This window comes from Chanos chanos, chromosome 4 (genome assembly GCF_902362185.1).
Source record: "Chanos chanos chromosome 4, fChaCha1.1, whole genome shotgun sequence".
Lineage (NCBI taxonomy): Eukaryota > Metazoa > Chordata > Actinopteri > Gonorynchiformes > Chanidae > Chanos > Chanos chanos.
This window is the reverse complement of record NC_044498.1, coordinates 42,858,094-42,880,320: the sequence shown is the minus strand read 5'-3', so window position 1 is coordinate 42,880,320 and position 22,227 is coordinate 42,858,094. Positions and strand designations below refer to the sequence as shown.

Below are 22,227 nucleotides of genomic sequence, written 5' to 3'. Positions count from 1 at the left end.
TAAATACGTTGCTGTGGTAGACATTTTCGTTGCACAGTATAGGCCTAGTTATCGTTAATGTTTCTTGACAATGGAATCGTATATATGGAATTAATGGATTAATATGGAATCTCATTTATTCTATTCGGATGAACCATAGTGTTCACACACCACCGAAACCTCACTGAGACGCAGAGTGAATAAATGACCTGTTCGCTAACAGAATTTCGCTTTCGTTCATGTTGCCAACGTCATGAATCTATTATGATTATATTGGTTTAATTTCTTCTATTTAGGTTGCCATCTTATTTTTGAGCATATTTTACAACATATTTAATTGATCTTATTTACAAACCAGATAAACTACATAGTCTTGTGTGTCTCTCACGTGCACCTTGGTAATATTCATGTTACTAAGGCTAAATCAACATGCGTTCTCCATCTTTGGTTCCCTCTCTCACAGTCTGACTGCATTTCTCTCTTACCATCCATCTAAACTTTTTAAATGTCCGCTCTATCTCAAATGGCTTACCATTTCTCTACCACGCAACCACTGGACACCTCTTCACAGACACATCTTTAAAACAGTCACCACAGAAAAAGCACCATTTATAACAGCGACACCCTCAGTTTGTATTCTCTCTCTCTCTCTCTAATGCTGCCTCATCCCTCACTCCAAATGAGAGCGGAAGAGGTCCTGTTGAGAGACTGAAAGAGGGCACTTTGGTTTTTGCTACAGTGGGGGTTTTTTTCACATATATTCCAACAGCTCCCAGTGGCTTTGGACCAACACCTGGTCCTAGCATGTGTTCTCCTCGGTGGAGGCGTGGTTGTGTGTGCGACTAAGAGAGAGGGTAAGAGAGTAAGCACTGGGAAATCCCCCTTTGTGTCTGAGTGTGTGTCTATCACAATATTCAGCATTTCAGACAAAACAGACACATTAGGAGTGAACTGTTATCCTACAGCAAAAAGAGTAACTATAACACTTCTACTCTCATTAACAACCAATGTCAAAAAGAGAGAGGGCTGCACAGACCAAAAACGGGACAGTAAGTATTGCCCAACATGAGTTTGTATTTGCAAAGAATGATTTATAAGGAAATGACTGAGAATACAGAAGGAGACTGAGAAGCAATGTGTTTATTCATACACAAAAAGCAGTATTCATACACAAAAAGCAGTGTTTCAAGGCAGTCAACAAAAGACACCGTAGGAATTTCTACACTCCTTGGGTTGATCTGGATTCTCTTTCATACGATCTCAATCCCGAGGCATAGTAACACACCCACAAACAGCGGTGAACAAATCCCAAGTACAAATAATAAGGAAATCAAGAGTCACTTCAAATAGAACACAGAACGATATTTTAAAAATTCATACTTTTATAGCACAAATTTGCTTTACTCTCAGTCATGGGCTAGAAATTAACAGACACTAATTGCACTCTGCAGTTCCTTACATTTCAATTAAAATGATGCAATATGCAGTAACAAGTAGTCGCCAGTACACCTATAGGATCAGATAACATCCAAATGACTGCTAGTTTACAACAAATTTGTTCCATACAGGTGTCTGTTTCAGTTGCCCATACTTCAATTGAACAACGAGTTCTGGGATGTCACCATATGAGCACTCATAAACATTTCAAACTGAGTTAATTGTCTCTGTTTCAAAGGCATCTGAACAGATGGTCAGGCATTGAGGTATGTTCAGACACCAGTTACCTCTGAGAGGGTTAGCTAACCTTAAAATGGACCCCTGAGTTTGTCCTCTTCATGTTAGCACCATTTGGTAGCTTGGACTCCTTGGCATGAGGAGCGTCAATAAATGTATGATAAACTGGGTTAGCAACATTAATTGCATAAAAAAGCCCTAATTTAAATATATTTGTGATTTGTAAGAGCATAATTTGGGCTAAAAAATAGCCCAAACGCTTCTTTAAGCAGGTGTATTGTATTTAAAACATAGTATAACAGGTAACCAGAAATTAGCACCAATTCATAAATACATTTTTCATGTGCCACATTTTTTTCTCTTTAAATATAATGTACTCCCCATGTGTTAGATTCACTTTTTCTTTTACTTTCTACTTTGTCTATAACAGTAGTCAGGGTTGGTTTTAGAAGTCTCCCCCCCAAAAAATGTCTGTATTATACTGTGATGTTCATGCCAAAGGAAATGTCTGGACCTTTCTTCTTAATTCCTAAACTACATGTGGCCCTCTGGTACCATTGATGTTCAAGTTTAAAATAATCCTCTTTCTGTGCACCCTTTCACAGGGCCTTATGGGATGCACAGAGTTGTTACCATGGATGGTATTTAAAGAAAACTTTCATCAAACCATGGAATGATCTAGAACTCCAGGAGAGAGATCAGCTGAGACAGTTTTGAAAGTCACTCTAAAATAAACTTTGTGGATAAGTGCAAGTTTTTTTTTTTAAAAGAGTTTTTAAAAATAAATATGGGTAAAATCAGCGTAGTCTTTGGAGAATTTGCATTCTTAATATTTTGTGTCTATAAAATTTGCTTGCATCAATTTCGTTTTTTTGTTTTTTTTCTTTCCAAAACAGTAGCCCTAAAGGTATGGGAAGTTAAAGCTACATTTAAGTTGCCATTGCAGAGACTAGATAATAATATAAACACATTACATTACAAACACTGACAAAGAAAAACTCATTAAGTCATCATCTGGTTTGATTCTCGTTTTTAGCTGAAACCACGGAAGAACAGAATGTCTGGGTCCTGAGGAGGGGGAAATGGAAAAAGAGAGAAAGAGAGAGAGAGAGACAAAAGAACAACTGACTGCGTATAAGAAGAGAATGAATGAAAAGATAAATGTCAGATGCCATGCTGAAGATCAAAATACAAGCATACATAAAGTGAGTCAGTACAAAACATACAAAAGAAAGATGAATGAATTGAGGAGTGAGACAAACAGAAGACTTCAAACAAGAGACAGTGAGCGGAGAAAGACCATCACTGCAGAATCACTGTAAAAAGCCGCTCTGTTCCATGCAGTGTTAGAGCAGAAATGTTATCACTGGTAATCATGGTGACATTACTGTAGCATTGTTAATACTAGAATATTACATTTTTATTATTCTATTACTGCAATGTAATCGACAAAAAACAATATCATTTGTGCTATTTTGACATTATTATCAACTCAATAAGAAACGACTGCATATAGATATAATAAACGATCATTGTGACATCACGGTGACAGTGTAGTACTGTGATGTCATTAGTCAAATGTTTTTATCAGTGGAAATAATCATTAAACTTGTTTGTGTATGGCAACAAGGCACAGAAGTAACCAATATCATCATTAACAGCCACAAATGTTTCTATTACCGAATATGATAGAGAATTGTTCGGAGCTTTCATTTCTTAAGAAGAGACTAGAAATGCTGACTCAGCTATGAATCCGCTCACTGTGTCTGACAGACTGTGCCACCTAGAGAACCTAACCAGTCCAAGAGGATTACATTTCACACATAGGGCATGTAGAGCAGTGGACTAACAAGCATGATCCTCAAGTCCCAAACTGAGTCTGAACAGACACTTTTTTTTTTTGATTGGCTCAAACTGATTAGCGAGATCTTAGGGATGAAAGTTTGCAAAGAAAGAGAAAAGAGAAGGAAAAAAGCAAGGCAACTGTGTATAAATGTCAGAGATGGAAATGTAAAGGGAGGGAGAGAATAAGACAGAGTGATAAGAGAAAAAGAGAGAATGGAGAGAGAAAACGTAGATGAAAGATTGAATAATTACTTGCTTTGAGCAGACTAGCCGACATATTTTGCTTATTGCACATATGTGCTGTCAAGAACTGTAGTGCTTAATCTGCTAGGTGTGATGAACTATCGTGTATTCAGTTTTCATGACATTTTTCAGCCTTGAGTCCCACCCTTTTGTTCTCGCTGGATCACAACTCTACAACAAAGACCTAAAATTTCTATTGAATTGGATGAAAAAGTTTCTTAAAAAAAAAAAAAAAAAAAAAAAAAAAACAGCACTTTTGTGTTGTTGCCTGTCACACTAAAACCATAACCGCTACGGCTAAACCAGAGATGTTGACAACCTTGTGAAATGCTTTTGTGTGCTGTGCTTGCTCTCTGTAAAGTTTGAGTAAGAGTCAACGGTTAAGTGGGAAGCAACAGTTAAAGATCGGATGTTTGCCAGACCTTATCATGACATGACAAAAAGATGAAAAATTAAGTTTTGAAATATTTTTACAAAATATAAATTTGTCACCTCCTAATAAACTGTACAAATCCAGGTTACTAAGAAAACTGAAACTTACGTATCCATCAGGTGTTTTTTGTTTCTCTCTCCGTTTCTTTTTTTCCCTCATTTTTCCTTTCTTACATTCCCCATTGCCTCTGTCTGCTCTCCTTCACCTCTCTGTCTCCCCACTTCTTGTCTGTCTGTTATTGGCAGTTCATGTCTGAGCTCTAAGAAAGAGAAACAAAGCATGACATGTACTGCACGGCACAGGAAGGAATGAAGGTCCATCCCCACTAGCTATTCTGTGGCCAAGTGGTCCATGTCTCTGAAGCAGACAATGCATGTACCTGGGTCGATCCAATGGGAGACATAAGAAACAATTAAATGTTGACAGAACAAAAACAGTGGTTTAACACAAAGTCGTATAATAGGACTTGTAATATTGCGAAATTACAAGGGAGGAAGTTCCTCCATGTCGTTTTTCTAATTACTCATCAAAGCGCTCACTTACAGCCGCTTTGAAAATGACTGTTTACTTTGATACGTGGCATAATCACTGGTGCTTTCTTTGACGTACAGTGAGATTAGAGATCTCCGTAACAGATCTAACAGAGCCATATTAATACCCTAAATGTAAAAGTAATAATTCTTATTGAACTCAAAACAACACATTTAGGCCTATAATCACTCACCATGGTAACAAGTGCAGTGAAATACCAGTGGAACTTCACTGCAATCATTGGCACTAGCACAACCAACTTAAGATGCTCAGTCTATCAAGTTATCACAGATACCACCAACTGAAATGCACAATCGTGCCCACAGATGCTTCATCGAAGAAGACCTGGTGCCTCACTGTTTATCGCTTGCTCGATGCTGAGCAAAGTTCCAATGTTTGACCTTCTCATGCCTTCTGACATTCAGTTGACATTTAGCAAGAACCTTCCCCCATGGTCACCCATGACGCTGACCCCTGCTGTCGTCTGTTAGAGATGGCTCTGGGCTGATTTCTCTCACCTCACGCTGTAAGCTCTGCAGTCAATAAACATTGATACCTTCAGCAAAAATTTCCAGACTCTGCTAAACTTCCCCCCCAAAAACTGTTAAAATTAGTTGCAAAGAAAATTATATTTTCACATAGTTCAGATTTTATTGGAGATGACTTCTCTCCTGTTCAGAGCCAGCTTCATACTAGAAACAACTCATTTGAAATTAAGACCTACTGTTGATTGAATGCCTCCTTCTATGCTATCTTCACCGCACCAAGACTCCAAAGTTCTCCAAGTGAAAAGATAGGCACCTCAAAAACTAACTTAGTTTTTATATCCTGCTAGTGTACAGTTTACCAAGTTTGTTGTCCTCAGCTAATGACAATTTTGTCTGTGTGTACCAGTGTTGCTGAGCACTGACATCAGTACATGTACCGAATCTATTAGTTTGACTACTTTTCCCAGAAGCAAGGTGGTAGCATTGCTACGTAGCCAGTTACTTTTGCAAGGTAGCTTGTAATGTAGCTAGCTACATTTCTGTGAAGGTTAGCTTATATATAGCTGAACTATACTTTTTGTAAAGTAACTGCCAGCTTAGCTGATCAAAGTCAGTAATGTACAGCTAGCTTTCAGGTTTACCTTATCAAAGGAACAAAAGTGGACTATTAATATCTACACAGTGGTAACAGTTGACTGATAATCATGTGGGTTGAAAAGCACAGTGACACTGGCAGTGACAAAGGGATTCCTTCTCCATTTAATTTCAATCTCGGTACTTCAAGGGACACTGCATGAAAGACTAATTCCTCACAGTGAAACTGACGATGAAACTATAAGCCAAATGTCTGATTTGATGGGGGTTTTTTTTCCCTTTGTGGCACAACTAACACGTCCTCACAGACAAAAAACACTGTTACCTCGGGTATCAGACTGACAATGTCAAGTCTGGTGTCACGAGACAGCTAAATCTGTCATGGAAATCCTGACCTGGGAGAAATATCAGAAATATCAAATATCAATATCAGTAGCTCCCCTGTCAAATGGAGGTATTGTAAATACCCTAGACAGTAAAAGACTGTTATGTTAGAGGTTTGCTTTCTATCAGAGTGTTCTTTCATTCTGTTATTTTGCACTTGCTAGACTGATGCAACTTACCCTAACTGCTTTATTTCTAATAATGCATCTTTTTGTTATGTCTATATATACACTGCCTGGCCAAATAAAAAAGTTGCCATTTGGATTTGGAGCCCCTGGAGGCAGTGTTATGATCTGGGGTTGCTTCAACTGGTCAGGTCTAAGCTCAGTAACGTTTTGAGGCAATAAAATGAAGTCAGGTGAGTACCTGAACGTACTGAATGACCAGGTTATCCCATCAGTGGATTTTCTCTTCCCCTGATGGCACGGGCATATTCCAGGATGACAATGCCAAGGTTCATCGAGCTCAAATTGTGAAAGAGTGGTTTAGGGAGCATGAGGAATCACTTTCACATAAGAACTTGCCACCAACGAGTCCTGATCTTAACCCCCCATTGAAAGTCTTTGGGAAATGCTGGAGAAGACTTTACGGAGTCGCGCGACTCTCCCGTCGTCACCAAGATCTCGGCCAAACATTAACGCAACTCTGGATGGAAATAAACACTGTGACGTTGTATAAGGCTGTCGAAACAATGCCACGGTGAATGCGTGCCGTAATCTAAGGTAAAGGTGGTCCGACGAAATATCAAGAGTGTGTGACTTTTTTTTTGTCCAGGCAGTGTATTTATGCACGTTTTCTTTGATCATTATTGTGAAACATCATGACACTTTACCTGTCTTTGCTTTCTTCTGTTATGTCACAGTTGAGCGCTACTTCTGAAGATTCAATGACTTGCTTCACATTTTAAAATTAAAATATTTTTTACCAGCTTAAATTTAGCTACCTTTTGATGCACCCTGAATAAACTGGTCAGGTGGTCATCACCAAGGACATGGAATAAAGACACCCTGGAATTGTTTCTAGTATCATTCATGATACAAATTATTTCAATACCTAAATAATAATCTCTCTAGAGACTTGAAAAATACTGAAAAATGTTAATAGATGGCAGTAATGTCTACATAGATGCGTTAGTTGAACAGTTTAGAGACAGAACTGAAAGAAATCAATGAATAACGAAAAATAGCCCATTTATTCAACCCTATATTCAGAAATGAGATTTTTAATAACTTCAAGGACTATAAGGGGAATGAATAACAGACTGAAACTCAAAACAAGCAGACAGATAAAACGTCAATTCACAAGTTGGGAATGCAATTTTCTCACGCAATTTTCTGATTGAAAATTATACCATACTATTTAGCATAGTGAACCAAGGCTATTACAAATTTGTGGCCTTGAGAATATCATAAAGACAAAACACATTTCCACAACCTAGGCGTACTATAAAAGAACGAGTTTAAGGGCAGAGGCTGAATGGACACAAATCAATGGCCACTGCCGGGATTTGCATTTAAGAAAAAATCTGACAGAGATAATGGTGGACTGAGAAGTAAGGAGTACAGAGAAGTATAAAGAATTATAAAGGTAGAGACTGAACTACTATTGAAAGAGATGAAGCAGCAGATGAAAACATGCATGAGGGGGAAAAGTGGAGGTGGAATGATATAGAAATAAGGAGGACTCCAGAAAGAATGAAAGGAGAGAAAAGGTGTATGGCAGGGGAAGAGATGGGTAAAGAGGAAAGATACAGAAACATTAACAGAGAAAAAGATCAGAGTGTGGAGAGCATTCTTTCTCTTGTAAAGCGAAAATTCCTGTCTTAGAGAAACGTAAGTTAATAGAGTGAGACACTGAAAGGGTAAACTAATACAAGAAGAGGCAAGGATATGAGGTGTTAAGCAGAAAGAAATTTAGGAAGAGCTCAGCGAAAAGAAAAGGTTAACAAGCCGTATGGCGACTAGCTGTGGAAATAATGAAAAAAAAAAAAAAAAAAGAAAGATGATGCGATGAACAGAATGAGACAAAAAGATAGGAAATACAAATCTAAGTTTGTAGACTGGCACGCAAACAAATTACATACAAAACAACAGCGGACATTAGATAATGAAATGCCCCAAAGACGTGACTAAATACCCTAAGCAATTACCTTTAAGTCAAAACATCCAGTGTGAAAGTGTCAAAACTAGAAATACAATGAAGCTTATTAAACATGAAGCAAAGGTCACTTTTGACTGATAAGTGACACAAAACTACGAGATCTGACTCCAAAAAAATCATGATCAACTAATGCTCTCGCAGTAGGAACCTTAACCATACCATGAATATCAAGTCCAACTATAGCTGAAGACAGTTAAACCATCTACCACGGTATCAAACTTGAAAAACACAAAATGGAGACAAATGGTGATCGACATTTTACACACCACATCGAGATGTTTGACTGTAAACGCTGACCACTCATCCCAGTATTGGACCTTAAGAGACAGTCTGTTTTAATGGATTTGCAGTTCTGGTGACACAAATGATATAAAGTAATGGTCTCTGGCAATAAGTATTAAGGATCTAAATAAGCACGCTAAGAAGCAGAACGATTTCAGCAATGTTTACTCGGAGCAGAATAAAGACCAGAAAATTGTGATCAAAGCACATTGTTCGCGAGACTCTATTTATTCAAGTTATTCAGCCGTGAGACTCCTTTTGGCTCCTGATTTAAAGTCTGACCTGCAAGAAAAATTTAGCACTAATGGGCAAGCAATCTTCCATGTCAACAAAACAGAGCAGTATTTTCAAGGCCTACTGCTAATGGCATCATTGCAACTTTGTGATATTACCAGTGAAAATATTCATATAAAACTTTGCTGGAGAAACTTTCAAAATTTAAAAAAACTGGGATGCGAATGATGAAATTTAACTATTTTAAAACTAACTGCATTGTGGGGAAAAATGATGACAGGTAAGCAGAAAATTCCCTGACCGCAGAACAAAAGTTTAGAGAGCAAGCCTGAGAGTAAGCACTGACAATGCACTTACTGTAGTTCCAAATTTAATAATAAATCACTCCAAATGAAATCACAAACAACTGACCGACTCATACAACAGGGTGATTTTACTTCTCACTGAAGGCAAAGGAACAGAGAGATGCTATTCTCAAATAAAATAGGTTTATTTCCAGTCTGAAAAGATTAAAAGAACCAAAAACAAAGACAGTTGGACAGTTAATGTATGACCTGTGCAAGGCCTCAATGGGTTAACAGAGGAGCGACTTTCCTTGATTACTTACTTCATTTTGTGTACATATTTATAAATGAATACAAATATACATATTAATCATTTAATAAAAATATCTTAGCTTATGAGGACAGATGGCTAAAGTCGGTCTGAATTCTAAATCCAACCCCTGCACGGAAGGGTCATCAACATCTGCCTCCCATAGAGGGAGGTTTAAAAAAAAAAAAAAAAAAAAAAAGACAGAATAAAACTTTGTGTGCAGTGTGTGTGTGTGTGTGACTGTTTGTGTGGGTGTGTTGAGTGTGTGTGTGTGTGAGTGTGTGTGTGTAACACCATACCAGGTATGCTCTGGAAAAAATTTGGTTCCCTTTACACAAAGACACAAGGTGCGGGGTGCAGGGAAGGGGCCAGGGGTGAGGCAACGACATATTTCACACCATAACTATCCAATATACATGTTTTTCATTACATTTCGATCAGAACAGATGACTGACGGGTTACAGGATTCATTAAGGCTACGTTCACTGCATGGTATATACATGAGAAGGCAGGTCCATGTCATTGTCATCAACAAACATCAGCAACATTTGAGCTAAACATCATAGAGCAGTCATGACATTCATAATCACTAAATAAACAATACATACCAACCACATGGTTTATTACAATATTATTAAAACTTAAAGGAGTTTGAGCTTTTACAGTTTTTTTTTTTTTTTTTTTTAAATAAATAAATTGACATAGCCACATCTCCTCCCGCAACACTGGTAACTGTTCTCAGTGCTAGATTTGTGTTTCTGGAGACAATTTGAAACAGCCTGGACTTGAAAAGAATCATTTGGCATTATCTTATTAGCATTATCCTCTGTAAAAATGGCCATCGATACTGAATGTTTGCTGTTCAGATCCAATAGAACTCAGAGTCTGAGAGCATGAATCTAAACGCCAGCTCAGGAGGAGACAGAGCTAAGCAAAAACAGGCAGAAAGCTCTTAAAACTATTTGTTGCTTATGAATGTTATGAATGCATGAATGCTTCATGAAATTGTTCAAGATAAAATGATGGTTCACCAAAAAAAAGTAAATTCACTTGATCTTTTTCTGTCATTTTAAGCACTATGGAAAGCTCTAGAAAGATAAATCACATGCATGCAGGATACTAATATACAATTTGGTGCAGAACGTCAGGATAACTACCTTCCTGGAGCATCAAACAGTTTTGTCAGTCTCACTAAACGCTAGGCACCCGCCAGCCAACAGCAACTGTAACTAGTGACAATCAACAATGTATGAAATCAAATGATCAGGTAACTTACATGTTTTCAGTGAACCACCCCTTTATGCTTTACTCACACGTTAACAGCATCATTTCGGAGTCATCACGTGACTCACTCCACACAGTCAACTGTTCATAAACAGTGTCAGATCACACACAAATACAACCAAATGACATTTTCTGTTTACATCTGATCATTCTCATCATTTCAGCTATTCTCGTCGCTGTCTTGGCAGCTCATTTTTTTCCACACTGTTTTCGACAAAAATATTACGATCTTAATATCCTTGAAGAGTCGGTTTAATCGGAGGAGGAAAGGATGCTGTCCACAACGAGGACAGACACAAATGTCTCCTCCACCTAGATGTGCAAGGGGCTTCTCGAAAATCTTGGAGAAGAGTTACTTTTGTGTATGAAGTAGCTACACATCATTAGATTGTCAGTTCTGTTACAGAGGAAATTTTGGGAGCTTCATACATTACCCTGTGTGTTTTACAAACAGGACCAACTGTTCAAGATACTAAAGAATGGATAAGATGGACTTCCCTCATCATTGCTCAGATCTACTGGATTTAAAGATGAAACCATTTTTTTTGTTTTGTTTTTTTTGTTTGTTTTTATTTTGGTTTTGTTTATGATTTTGAAGTAGCCAGATTATTAATCTAACTCTACTAACATCATTGACTCTTTTCAAATTTAGGGCAGAAAGCAATTATGGAAAAAAAAAAATACATACACAATATTTCTGCAACATTTTAAACACAGATTGAAGGGTGACATTAAAAATCTGAAATAAACCCATACATCATTCAAAATAATTAGTATAACAAAAAAATAATTATTAAAAATCTCAAAGTGATGAATTCATTCAACCTTAGACCATGACAACCAAGAAAAGTGGGAAAGAAAAACTGCAAAAGAAATGTAATCAATCCATCAATCATACACTCTAGCAGCAAACAATATCCTCCTCTGGTCTCTGTTGGAGGGTAAGGGACAGTACCACAGCCAGCAGAGATGGACAGAAAAATACTCTAAACTAGGTGAGCTCACCACATCATACAGGATTTGTTCTTTGTTACAGCTGAATCCAATAATAATAATAAAAAAAAAAAAAATTACTGTTATCAAAAGAGAGAGCAAAGTTCAAAGGTCGGGTTAGGTTGTGACAGGGGGATTTGTTTTTAGCGCAGCACAACAGTTGAACTTCTTTACAGACGTGCACGAGCTCTGTCTATGCAGTGGCGCAAGTGCTCTTGTTACAGCTACACCTGTGCGTCAGTTCTCCTCAAAAAGATACGTGACTGCAAGCTCAACCACATACACACCGCCCCCCCCTACACTGATGACTCTAGAGCTGGGTTTGTGTAGGCAGGTGAATTACACTAATACACCCGGTAAGTCTACAGAACCAGAGAAGCTCCGTCGGTGTAGATGGGTGGTGCTGAGAACGCTTACGTTTAAGTTCGTTTCTTTGATAAGCTGAACTGACTTCCGTTGGTCTCCCAATCTTTGCCATGATTAAAAAGAAGGGTTGAGACACAGAGAGAGCTAGAGAGAGAATGATAGTGTTGTGTTAAAATATTGAGGAAGAGCAAACAGTAGTCCTAGCAGAGCGGTTATGGGCTGCCGTGGCTCTGTGTTACACAACCCTGGAAACGTTACAAACAGAACTTTAAATGAACATTTTTATGCCACAAGCATACACACTGTGAGTGAGCCCATTCTACATTCCAAAGAATCCTGCTTACACAATTAAAGAAAATCTCTCTCTCTTTCACACACGCACATGCACAGCGACTCTCCCTACCCAGACAAGCTTAGCTTGGCCTAAGGAATAGTTGAAATATTTTCTCTTAAGTTGCAACAAACAAGACAAAAAAACCTTTGCTAAATTCCAATGGACAATAGCTGAACAAACAGTGCCATGAGAAGCAAAAGCCAAAAGGACAAAAAAAAATTCTGAATCTGAATTTCAATGGTTTATTTAAAAAAAAAGAGAGAGAGAGAAAGCTTACTGTGCTGTGAGCCTATAGCATATTACCCGTTTTATTTAAGGAGCAAAGAGTGAACAACTCGAAAGAAAGAGAGAGAGAAAGAAAGAAAGAAGGAAAGAGAGAAAGAAGGAAAGAAAGAAAGAAAAGGGGGTGCGCACGGTGAGCAGAAGCAGGAGAAGGACGTTTCCAGCTGGAGCACATACAGTTGTATTCACTGAACAGACATAAAAAAAACAAAAAAAAACGACATGTTGGAACTCCAGAGTTTGGGGGACAAAAAAGGCAGATAGTGCATAAAAAGGTTTTGCTTTTTTTTTGTCCTTTTTTCTTTCATGTGTCTTTTTTTTTTTGTTTGTTTGTTTGTTAGTTTTTTAACTTAAAACTCAAGCTGCATTTGATACAGGCGTTTCTTTGTACAAGACAATTGCACTTCACAAAAACAGAAATATACAAACACATATAAGGAAATGTGAATCAAATTAATAATTACAGAGACAAAAAAAAAAAAAAAATCAGCTGATTAAAAAAAAAAATGACTTGGTAGCAATGGACTGGGAGGACTTTCAAGGATGGGATTCTGGGTAAGATGTAAGGGAAGGAGAGCTTCGGAGCGGGCAAATATCGCAGGTTGCAGCGGCAGATACTGTAGCCTTGCTACGGTGAGTTGGTGATGTGAGTGAGGGAGTAACTCCTCTTCCTCCTCTTCCTCCTTCTCCTCCTCCTCCATTTTCCCTTCTTTTATAAAGGTAAAGCTCTGTGGAGCTGTAGCTGTCGGTCTTGAGTAGGTGGCTTGTTGTAAACTCTGAGCAGTGTCAGAAGATGCAGGACTACCACATATCGTCTGTGGAGGCAGAGTCCTTCAGTGGAGAGAGGGGGGGGGAGGGGAAGAGGACCTTTAGTGTGAGCACACCGGGTCCAACAACCAACACCTGCTGGCTCTCACGTCAAAAGTGTGTGTGTGCATGAGAAAGACTGTTTCACTTTCATACTTTCAACATGGAAAATTCTGGCTAAAATTCATGATGTGATAAATAATGACTGGGAAAAAAAAAGTCAAGGTTACAATTGGTGGTATATCAAATTTTTGGTTTCTCTACATGCACTGAGGTAATATGAATAATATCAGATGTATGCAGAGAACCTTGAAACTGACACCCTTGATGAAGATGAGCCAAAAAAGTCACCCATTTATCTATCAATTTTACTTCATTAACTGAGAGTGTTGTGGTTTCCTATGGCTTCTACTTATTTCTAAGAATCAGAATGCACAAATAAATTTCATTTATCCCCAATCTTATCTGCGAGAGAGAAAAAGACCCTTAAAATTAGAGAAAGCAAATGACTGTTTCTAGAAAATACATGGAACACTTTACGACAGTTAAAAGACTTAAAAACACCTGATGAACATGTCTGATAGAGGATGCAGTGGACTGTGCCCCATAGAGAAGCAAGATCATTCAGGATGCAATACAATCCACTGGCAACAGTTATAGATCTATAAACTTTGTCAACATCTTGAGAAGAGAGACTCTCCAAATCTATCACAAGACTCCCATAAATTGGATTATCTATTTAAAATGAACAACAAAACAAGGATCTAGCAGTTTCTGAATGTGAATTCAATCCCATGAAATTCAATTAAATTCGACTTCATGTCAGCCTAGGTCCCATGCTTTAGAACACAGTTTGAATGCTATTCACAGAGAAGCACTGTCTGAAATGTAACCTGAACAATTTACAATAACAAATTTGAACATTTTTCAATTATGCAAATGAAACTGGCTTTGAAATGGCCCTGTAAAACAAATCTAACCTACTGTTTTTGTATATTTTCATTTTAGCTCTATTGTTTAGTAGAAATGTATACATATGTCAGTAACTGAAGGCATTCCTCCTCAGATCTGGATCTGGAATTGAATGAAATGAAGTTCTGTTTCCAGTAATTCCAATTCAATTCTAACTTCATCCTCTATACTGCTGTCAACCCCAATCAACTGCAAGTAACATTCAATTCTTAATCCAGTTCAGAAGTGATCCAAAGCCTGGTACACACCAGGGTTTGGGGTCAGAAAAGGGTCTCTGGTGAGAAATGCTGCTGCATTTGTTCTACTTGTAAAGAAAGTGTTTTGAATTGTCTGGGGGCTCTTGTGAAGGTTGGTGTCCATCTCTGCACCAGGACTTTCACCTGATGAAAACTTTGAATTCCAGATTAGATTCTGTGAGGAGGAATTGTTAGAGGCCCTTGTAGTATGTTTGGCCATTTCATTAAAAATGCAGTGCAAGACAACTTGACTTGACAGTCTTGTCCGTAATGCGCAATGGTATAAAAAAACAGTGAAGACGAGAATGAATGTTTAGTATCTTTTAAACAGTAGCTAGCATTTTTGGTCACCTTTATCAAGGGTGCAAGTCATACTCGAGTGTGCTTCGATTACTAGAGGTACTCATACACACATCCACACAGAAACAAACACGGTTCAACTGCTGGATCCTCAGATCATATGCCAGAATCATGATATCTGTTTGAATCAACTGCCTTGCATCATTCTTCAGTTATATTGAATTCATTCATGATACATAAGCTAACCCTATTGAATTGCCCAAGCAATTTTGACACAGTTATGACCAATATTTTCAGGAATGGACATTTGAAAATGTGGAAATAGTCAGACTATGATAAAACCAGCAGTGAGGACAAAAAGGTCAATGGAAGAGATTAAATGAAACACAATGAATGAGAGAAAATATTAAGAATATTCAAGATGAAGTTAAAAAACAAAACAAAAAGATGACCATGTTAAGCTGAATTCGCTTCAATCATCTGCTTTTTAAACACAGATAAACATGTTTTAGCTATCTATCTTTTGCCTCACAAAACATTTCAACATTAAGTAACCAGCAGTCTCAGGACTAGGAGCAGTGAACAATCGGAGCCTGGAGTCCAACAGCCCAACTTCATTTTAATGTAATCAATCTTATAAAAATCAACCATGTATTAAAAAGCCTTGTTTCAATTACGGGTGGGTAGAATGAATTACTACCATATTAGATGAAGCCTGAGCCGAATGAAAGTATTCATCAATGAGCCTAAAAGATTTGGTTGTTTGAGTCCAGGCTGTAGCTCAGTCCAGGCAGTGCTCACTTGAGCCATGACATTACTGAAAAGCCAGAGGCAACAGTGCAGAGCACATTATACAAGTTTGCAACTGAGGGACTCCAAATGAAAGGCTTCTAAGCCTCACAGCTTTGAAGGGAGCTCGACTGTTTTCTAAGACACCAGAGATGAATAGTGAGGATGTGTTGTCATTGAACCAGTCCTCACAGGGTTTGCCGCTGAATAGAATGAATGAACGACTCTACGGCTCCTCTGCAGAGCGACACACATCAATACTGACGCCCAATAAGACCATTCCATCAAATACACCGCAAACCTACGTCCCAACAAAAACCAGTAGACGAATCAGTACAACCTGAAACTCTATTTTCATTCTCTTCTCTCAAATACGAAGCGTTACAGTTACATCATCTTTGACAGGCAAAACTTTACGCCGATTATACAGCGTCCACAGATAATCAGTGCTGGCTTCAATCAGATCCAGATTAACTGACCTGTTTACACTACGAATTAGAATGCAGGTATTATTACACCTGAGAGGACACAACACATAAAGCGACAAGGCCAGGTTTGTCCAGGAGAATATTAAACAAATTAATCATTTGCGTAGGTTGTTGCACATTTTGATGAATTACTTCAAAACATCTTTATAAATAAGCTCATCGCATTTCATCTACTCCAAACAGAAAACCATCTATTCATACTTATATTTTCCTTTCTATCTTCTAAACCAAGTGTTTGCAAATATTACTAAAAGCCAAAAATGCATGTCCTCGCTGTTCCTATTGTCAGAGACTACTGAAGAGACAAAAGCCGCACTATCACTACTAACGAATGCACATTTAAGAGAAAGAAAAGACCAATAGGAAAACCACACAGACCACTGTGGAAATACCCGCAACTACTTGAAAGCAACCACAAGAACAACTTAGAAGATTAATTTATAATATGACATGATAATGGAAATCGGTGATGGTGAAGATGAAAAATGGCGTACAAATCAAGTTCAGTAAAAATGAGACCAGTTTTAGGATTTTAAGTTAATTGAGTTTTCTTCATTGTTCATATTCTTAAAAAAATATGCAAATTGACAACATTACCACATATCTGAATTTTGCAGCGATAAGGCATTCAAGCAAAAGCAGTTTTCACTAGCGCCCCGCGCCCCACCCCCCACCCCCCAAACATAAACACACAAAAATAAAAACAAGCAGGCACACATGTGTAAGTTGCCAAACATTAGGGTGCTATACTCACTGTGTCCTCGCTCCTGTATGGGTTGAGTTTGTTGTATACTGCTTCAATAACGCTTCGCCTGAGACAAAAACAAAACAAACATTTCTTTACGTACATCATTACTGTGTTCCCAAATATGGCGATCTCACCCATTATCTGAGGGCAGTCATTACATAACTGTATATGCACACATGTACAGTATAAGTGGGATCAACCCATATTGGTACAACACAGTTTTATGCAGTCACCATCAAACAAATACACACATTCAGTATGTACCATACCTCTAATTCAAGTCTCAGAAATAATTTCATTTTAGAACTGACTATTTTGACTGACAGAACTCTTTCCCACAGAAGAGTATAGGAGAATGAACACAGTATTCCAACTGGTACAACTTCTGTATTGGCAAACCACACTGGATATGTATGGAATATCAGCAGTTTTTCTGTATCCTCCCAAAACGACAGAATGTTACTGATAACACCTGTTGTGATTTTAGAGTGAATTTCCATGTGAACCTGTGAGTTCAACATACAGTTGGCCCTCCACATTCGCGGGTTTAACTTTTGCGGATTCAAATATTCGCGAGCTTGCCATCTATAATCAAATGGGATTTTTTTTGGAGTTTTGCAGCCTACCGTTGAAAATCGCAGGTGACACTCGTAGACTGGAAAATGTAAATGTGGTACACCCCTGAGAATTGTACTTTTTGTGTTCCCTCCAGGATGCAGTAAACTTTTTTTTTTTTGCCTTAATATTCATGCTGCGTTCAGACATAATCTGCCGCTATAAGAGAGGAGGAGTTAGTGAGTGACGTAGTGATGTTCTTGTTGGTATAGTAGAGAGTTTGTGTAGAAGAAATAAAACTTAGTACAGACTTAGTATAAAAATAAGTACAGAGCGAGATAAAATGTTGGAGTGATGTGTATCAGTAAGTCGTAAATGCATAAAATATATGTATGATTAATCTATTTTATCATTTAGGACCATAAATATAGGCTACAGTATGAAGAGTTAAGGTGTGGGGGGGGGCCTAGAGATATTCGCAGTTTTTCCACTTTTGCGGGGGGCCTGCACCCCTAGCCCCCGCAAATGTGTAGGGCCGACTGTATATAATAATGCTTCACGCAAAAATCTGAGCAATTGGAAAAGATTTTAGCTTGTCCAGATCAAATAAACTGTATATCAGTTTTTGAATTTATAAACTTATTAGCCTTACAAACGTTTTCTTACGGCACTGGATCGCTTACATGTCAACTTCATAGAGATACTGCCAGTTTGGTGTGAGTGGTGTACTTCATACTTGTCTTCACCAGCGTATGTTTACAAATGTATACAAGGATATTTTAAAAGTTAGCATATGTACAAAAAAAAAAACCTTTATCAGCAGTCAACACTCACTTGCTAGCCAGTTCTCCTCCTGGCGGTAGATTAGGGATGCTCTCTGAGGCTAACGTACGCATCACATGGACCAAATCCGGCACTCCCTCATCTCCCTGTTTCTTTATGATCTCTGCAGAAAAAGGAAAATCATTCTAAACAAGACCAGCTGCTCCAAATCAAGGTCTTTCATCAAAGTAGTACAAACAGTGTTCATTTCAGCCACTGTAAGAACTGAAATAGCTGTACTGGTGAAGAATACTGAACAGGGAAGATATCTCGGTGATCCATTTATTAGCTATAATGGAAAACTGTAAAGGAAGACAAAAATAGGACGTGTTGGAGAGTGCACACAGATAGCTCAGCATATTTGGACCTACTCCATATTCAGAATCTGGAACTGTAGGTTTTGAGGGGGGGGGGGGGGGGGGGGGGGTTTAGAATATTCTGATCAAAGCCTAAACCCAAAACTAAACACAGATAACTGAGGACAAACATTAACTGAAAACAACAACAAAATTATTTGATTCCTTCCAATAATATTTAACACTCACATCATTGTATACCAGAAAATGAGACTATATATCAGATTCTCAGTCCTCCGAAGGGTCTTTTACAGAATTATCATCCTACCTTCTACTCGGCTCTCAAGGTATTTGTCAAGTTCTGCCTCCCTCTTCACAGCTTCTGGCGAAACTTTCGGAGCTCCAACGAAACAAACTAGCACTACACTCATATTATCTCTGCTTCCCTGTCAAATCAGATGAAGAGAGAGAGAGAGAGAGAGAGAGAGAAACATTTCTGTCTTCCTTCAGTCCATTTAATCAAATTTATCCCATTGATAAAAAGGGTCAGATGTTCACCTCACAGGTTCTATATTAATGTATGGCATGACACAGACAACTGAAAAAAAACAAACAAACAATGGCATCAGAGGCCAAGTGCAGTATAACCCATTCATATTCAACTCACACACACATGTATGATGTATGACCTCACATTCTACACCCATGCACATTGCAATGAGGAAGTGGGGTAGGTGTGTTCATATGTGCATTGTCCAAACCTTGTACAGACAGGTGTCAACAATCTCATTGCAAACCCGCTCCAGGTCGTCAGTGACCTCCAGTCGAGAGCGCACAAAGTCACAGAGCTCCTCGTTGGCCATGACATCCCAGATACCATCACAAGCCAGCACAATGAACTCATCCTCTGCTTCCGAGCGCTCAATAGCGTACACCTCCGGTTCAGGCGACACCAGCTGCTCTGTCGGGCCCTTGCCATGAACACACTTGTAGTCAAAGTCGCCCAGGGCGCGAGAGACGGCCAGTGAACCGTTAACACGCTGGATCATCACAGAGCCTCCCGCATTCTGGATTCGCTCCTTCTCTAGTGGGTTGCTGGGCTTATGGTCCTGTGTGAAGAAGTGCACCTGACCTCCGCGGCTCAGTAGCCCACGCGAGTCCCCGCAGTTGATGAAGTAGACATGGTGCGGCGAGATCAGCACGCCCACGGCCGTGGAACCGCTGCGGTCGGCGCCGCCGTGTTTCTTCTCCGAGATCTGCCGCATGTGTTCGTCGATCTGCAAGAAGCCCGTGCGGATCCCCGTCTTGACGCATTCCACGCTGGGCTCCTCGCCTGTTGGCGGAGCTGCGGCAGCCCCTTGGAAGTCAGGGTTGCTTGTGATGTGCTCCAGGAGGTGCTCGCAACAGTAACGGGCTACCTGTGAGCCAGCATGCCCATCGTAGACAGCAAAGAAGGACCAAAGGTTGAGGCCATGTGGCAGGCCGATGACAGCTGTATGTGCGTCCTCCATCTCCACACGCCAGCCCTGCATGCTGCTCAGCCCATAGCGAAGGCCGTTGCCCTCACCATGGGCATTGTGCTTCTCCATCTTTGGCTTGTCCAGGAACGCTCCCATATTTGCAGTCGTCTAACATGGGATAGGGTTACAAACAAAAGTCAACTGATTACATTTTCAGTCTGTTTCAACTCTGACAATACAGAGACTTTTAAGGATAATTAGCAGGATTAAGAGGAGCTTTGCGTACATCACTTGGTTGTTCAATGAGCAAGATGCATTGCTGTAAAATTACTGCAATCATTCCTGAAAATAAAAGACTCTTCAGCCTTAATAATTACCGTGGGCTTACAGAGTATTTTTATCACTGGTTAAATGATCAGTAAGTTTGGTGAATCAGTTGTGTTATTGTTGTTTTCGAAAAGATGCTGTTGTCAGAAGGAAGGACCACTGCATAAAATTATCCAAAGCATGGTATTAAGCATGGAGTAAAGTTTCTAGAACATGTATATTCCAGAAAACAAACTCTTCTAAGCTATTTTTCTTGTGTTTATGTGTGTGTGTGTGTTTATATACATATACATATATATAGATATATATAAATTCCCCCCACCGCACACACTCACACAAACAAACACACAGACACACAGTGGAGTCCGTCGCCATCCTTGTATGGTAGTCAGATTATCTCAGCAACACTCTGGTTTACACGTTACACTCCTCTGCACTAAATATAGTTGGAGATGGATGCACGTTTAGCTCACCATCCATATACCTCGCTAACTGCTTTCTTATACTACATGCTGCTGGTCAAATCTTTTAAATTCTATAAGCTAACAATACCTACGACTATGCTTACAGACGTTAAAATATCAGCCCCTCACAGTAATGGCAGAAACGGTTCCATAAAACACATTGGTTAGATTGTTTCCAGCGAATAATCTGTTATTTTCACCATCATCATAGCAAACTGGGTGCTTGACACATGTTAATCCTCACTGAATATTCCGCAAGAACTTAAAATAAACGGGTTATTCAGTAGTCTACTGGTTTGAAACCATTACGTAATGTTGTAGCTTGCTAGCTTGTTGGCTCCAGGCTAACTTCAGCATTGTCTTCTTGACAGCTTGAAGCTAACTTAGCTAGCGCTAGCTAATTGCTAAAGTTTACATAATCAACGTTACAAGTTAGGCCGACGTGCTAAATTAATCAGCATAACACATCTAAATATACATACACGTAACGATAAACCTGTAAAAATGTATCGGAGAGGATCTCATCAAACGAACTATCTATATATCCCTGGGTAAACAAATAGCTAACGCCAGTCTGCATTAGGCCTTGGCCGTTGAACCTCACGTCCACTGCAGGCCCAGGCTAGCTTTCCACCGGCCTGATTAGCTGTTAGCTTAGTCTCCTGTCGCTAGTCTCTCCGAACAGCTCACACCAAATTTTATCACTACAACTCGCCTTGTAGCTACATGCTAGCAAAATCTCTTCGGAGAAGGAAGAACATTTTGCAGAGAGACCAAAAACTTACCAAATCCAAAAGAGAGCAGTTAAAGAAACGCAAGTGTAGACAGCAGGAAAAATCAGTTAAGTGCACAGAGGAGGTCTTAGAGTGTCGGGCTTGCTTGTTTTAGTTGGCTTGAGTGAGTTGAAATTGCCTTTCTGTGCATTCAGTTTGTGAAAGAGCGGACCTCCCCGTTCTCTGTAAGCCAGGGATGCATTATTTCAACTTGTTCGGCGACGTAAATATAAGTCTAGTGTGTGTTACGTTTTTTCTAATGCTGCTGAGGACCGGAATGTTTGGCCAGAAATTCTAACCTAATCGTTAAACATCAGCCTCCCGCAACAGATCTAGCACCAAACAACGGCAGCGTCAGGACCCGGATGTATATTCAGCAAGTTGCGCACTTTAAACAATGACATCACCCCTGTAGGAGTGCAGTGTTGACAAAAAGAAATAGTGTCACTTACATCAGCAACAAATAATACGGTGCTTGTTACCCCGTAAT

The 22,227-nt window shown here is 39.1% G+C and overlaps 1 protein-coding gene across 2 annotated transcripts; it reads right to left on the bottom strand.

The window, feature by feature from the left end:
• Window positions 1-4,372: 4,372 nt before the first annotated feature.
• On the bottom strand, window positions 4,373-22,071 carry ppm1aa (protein phosphatase, Mg2+/Mn2+ dependent, 1Aa). Of its 2 annotated transcripts, none has more exons than XM_030773074.1 (6): window positions 21,750-22,071; window positions 19,475-20,341; window positions 19,042-19,159; window positions 18,430-18,541; window positions 17,047-17,104; window positions 4,373-4,433 (listed from the first exon to the last, which is right to left on the bottom strand). In XM_030773074.1, exons 2-6 carry the CDS (start codon window positions 20,327-20,329, stop codon window positions 4,410-4,412), a joined length of 1,167 nt encoding a protein of 388 aa, XP_030628934.1. In that variant the 5' UTR covers window positions 20,330-20,341; window positions 21,750-22,071; the 3' UTR covers window positions 4,373-4,409. The 2 variants fall into 2 exon arrangements, with proteins under 2 accessions (XP_030628934.1, XP_030628933.1); XM_030773073.1 differs by lacking the exon at window positions 4,373-4,433 and adding an exon at window positions 13,207-13,531.
• Between the last annotated feature and the right edge of the window lie 156 nt (window positions 22,072-22,227).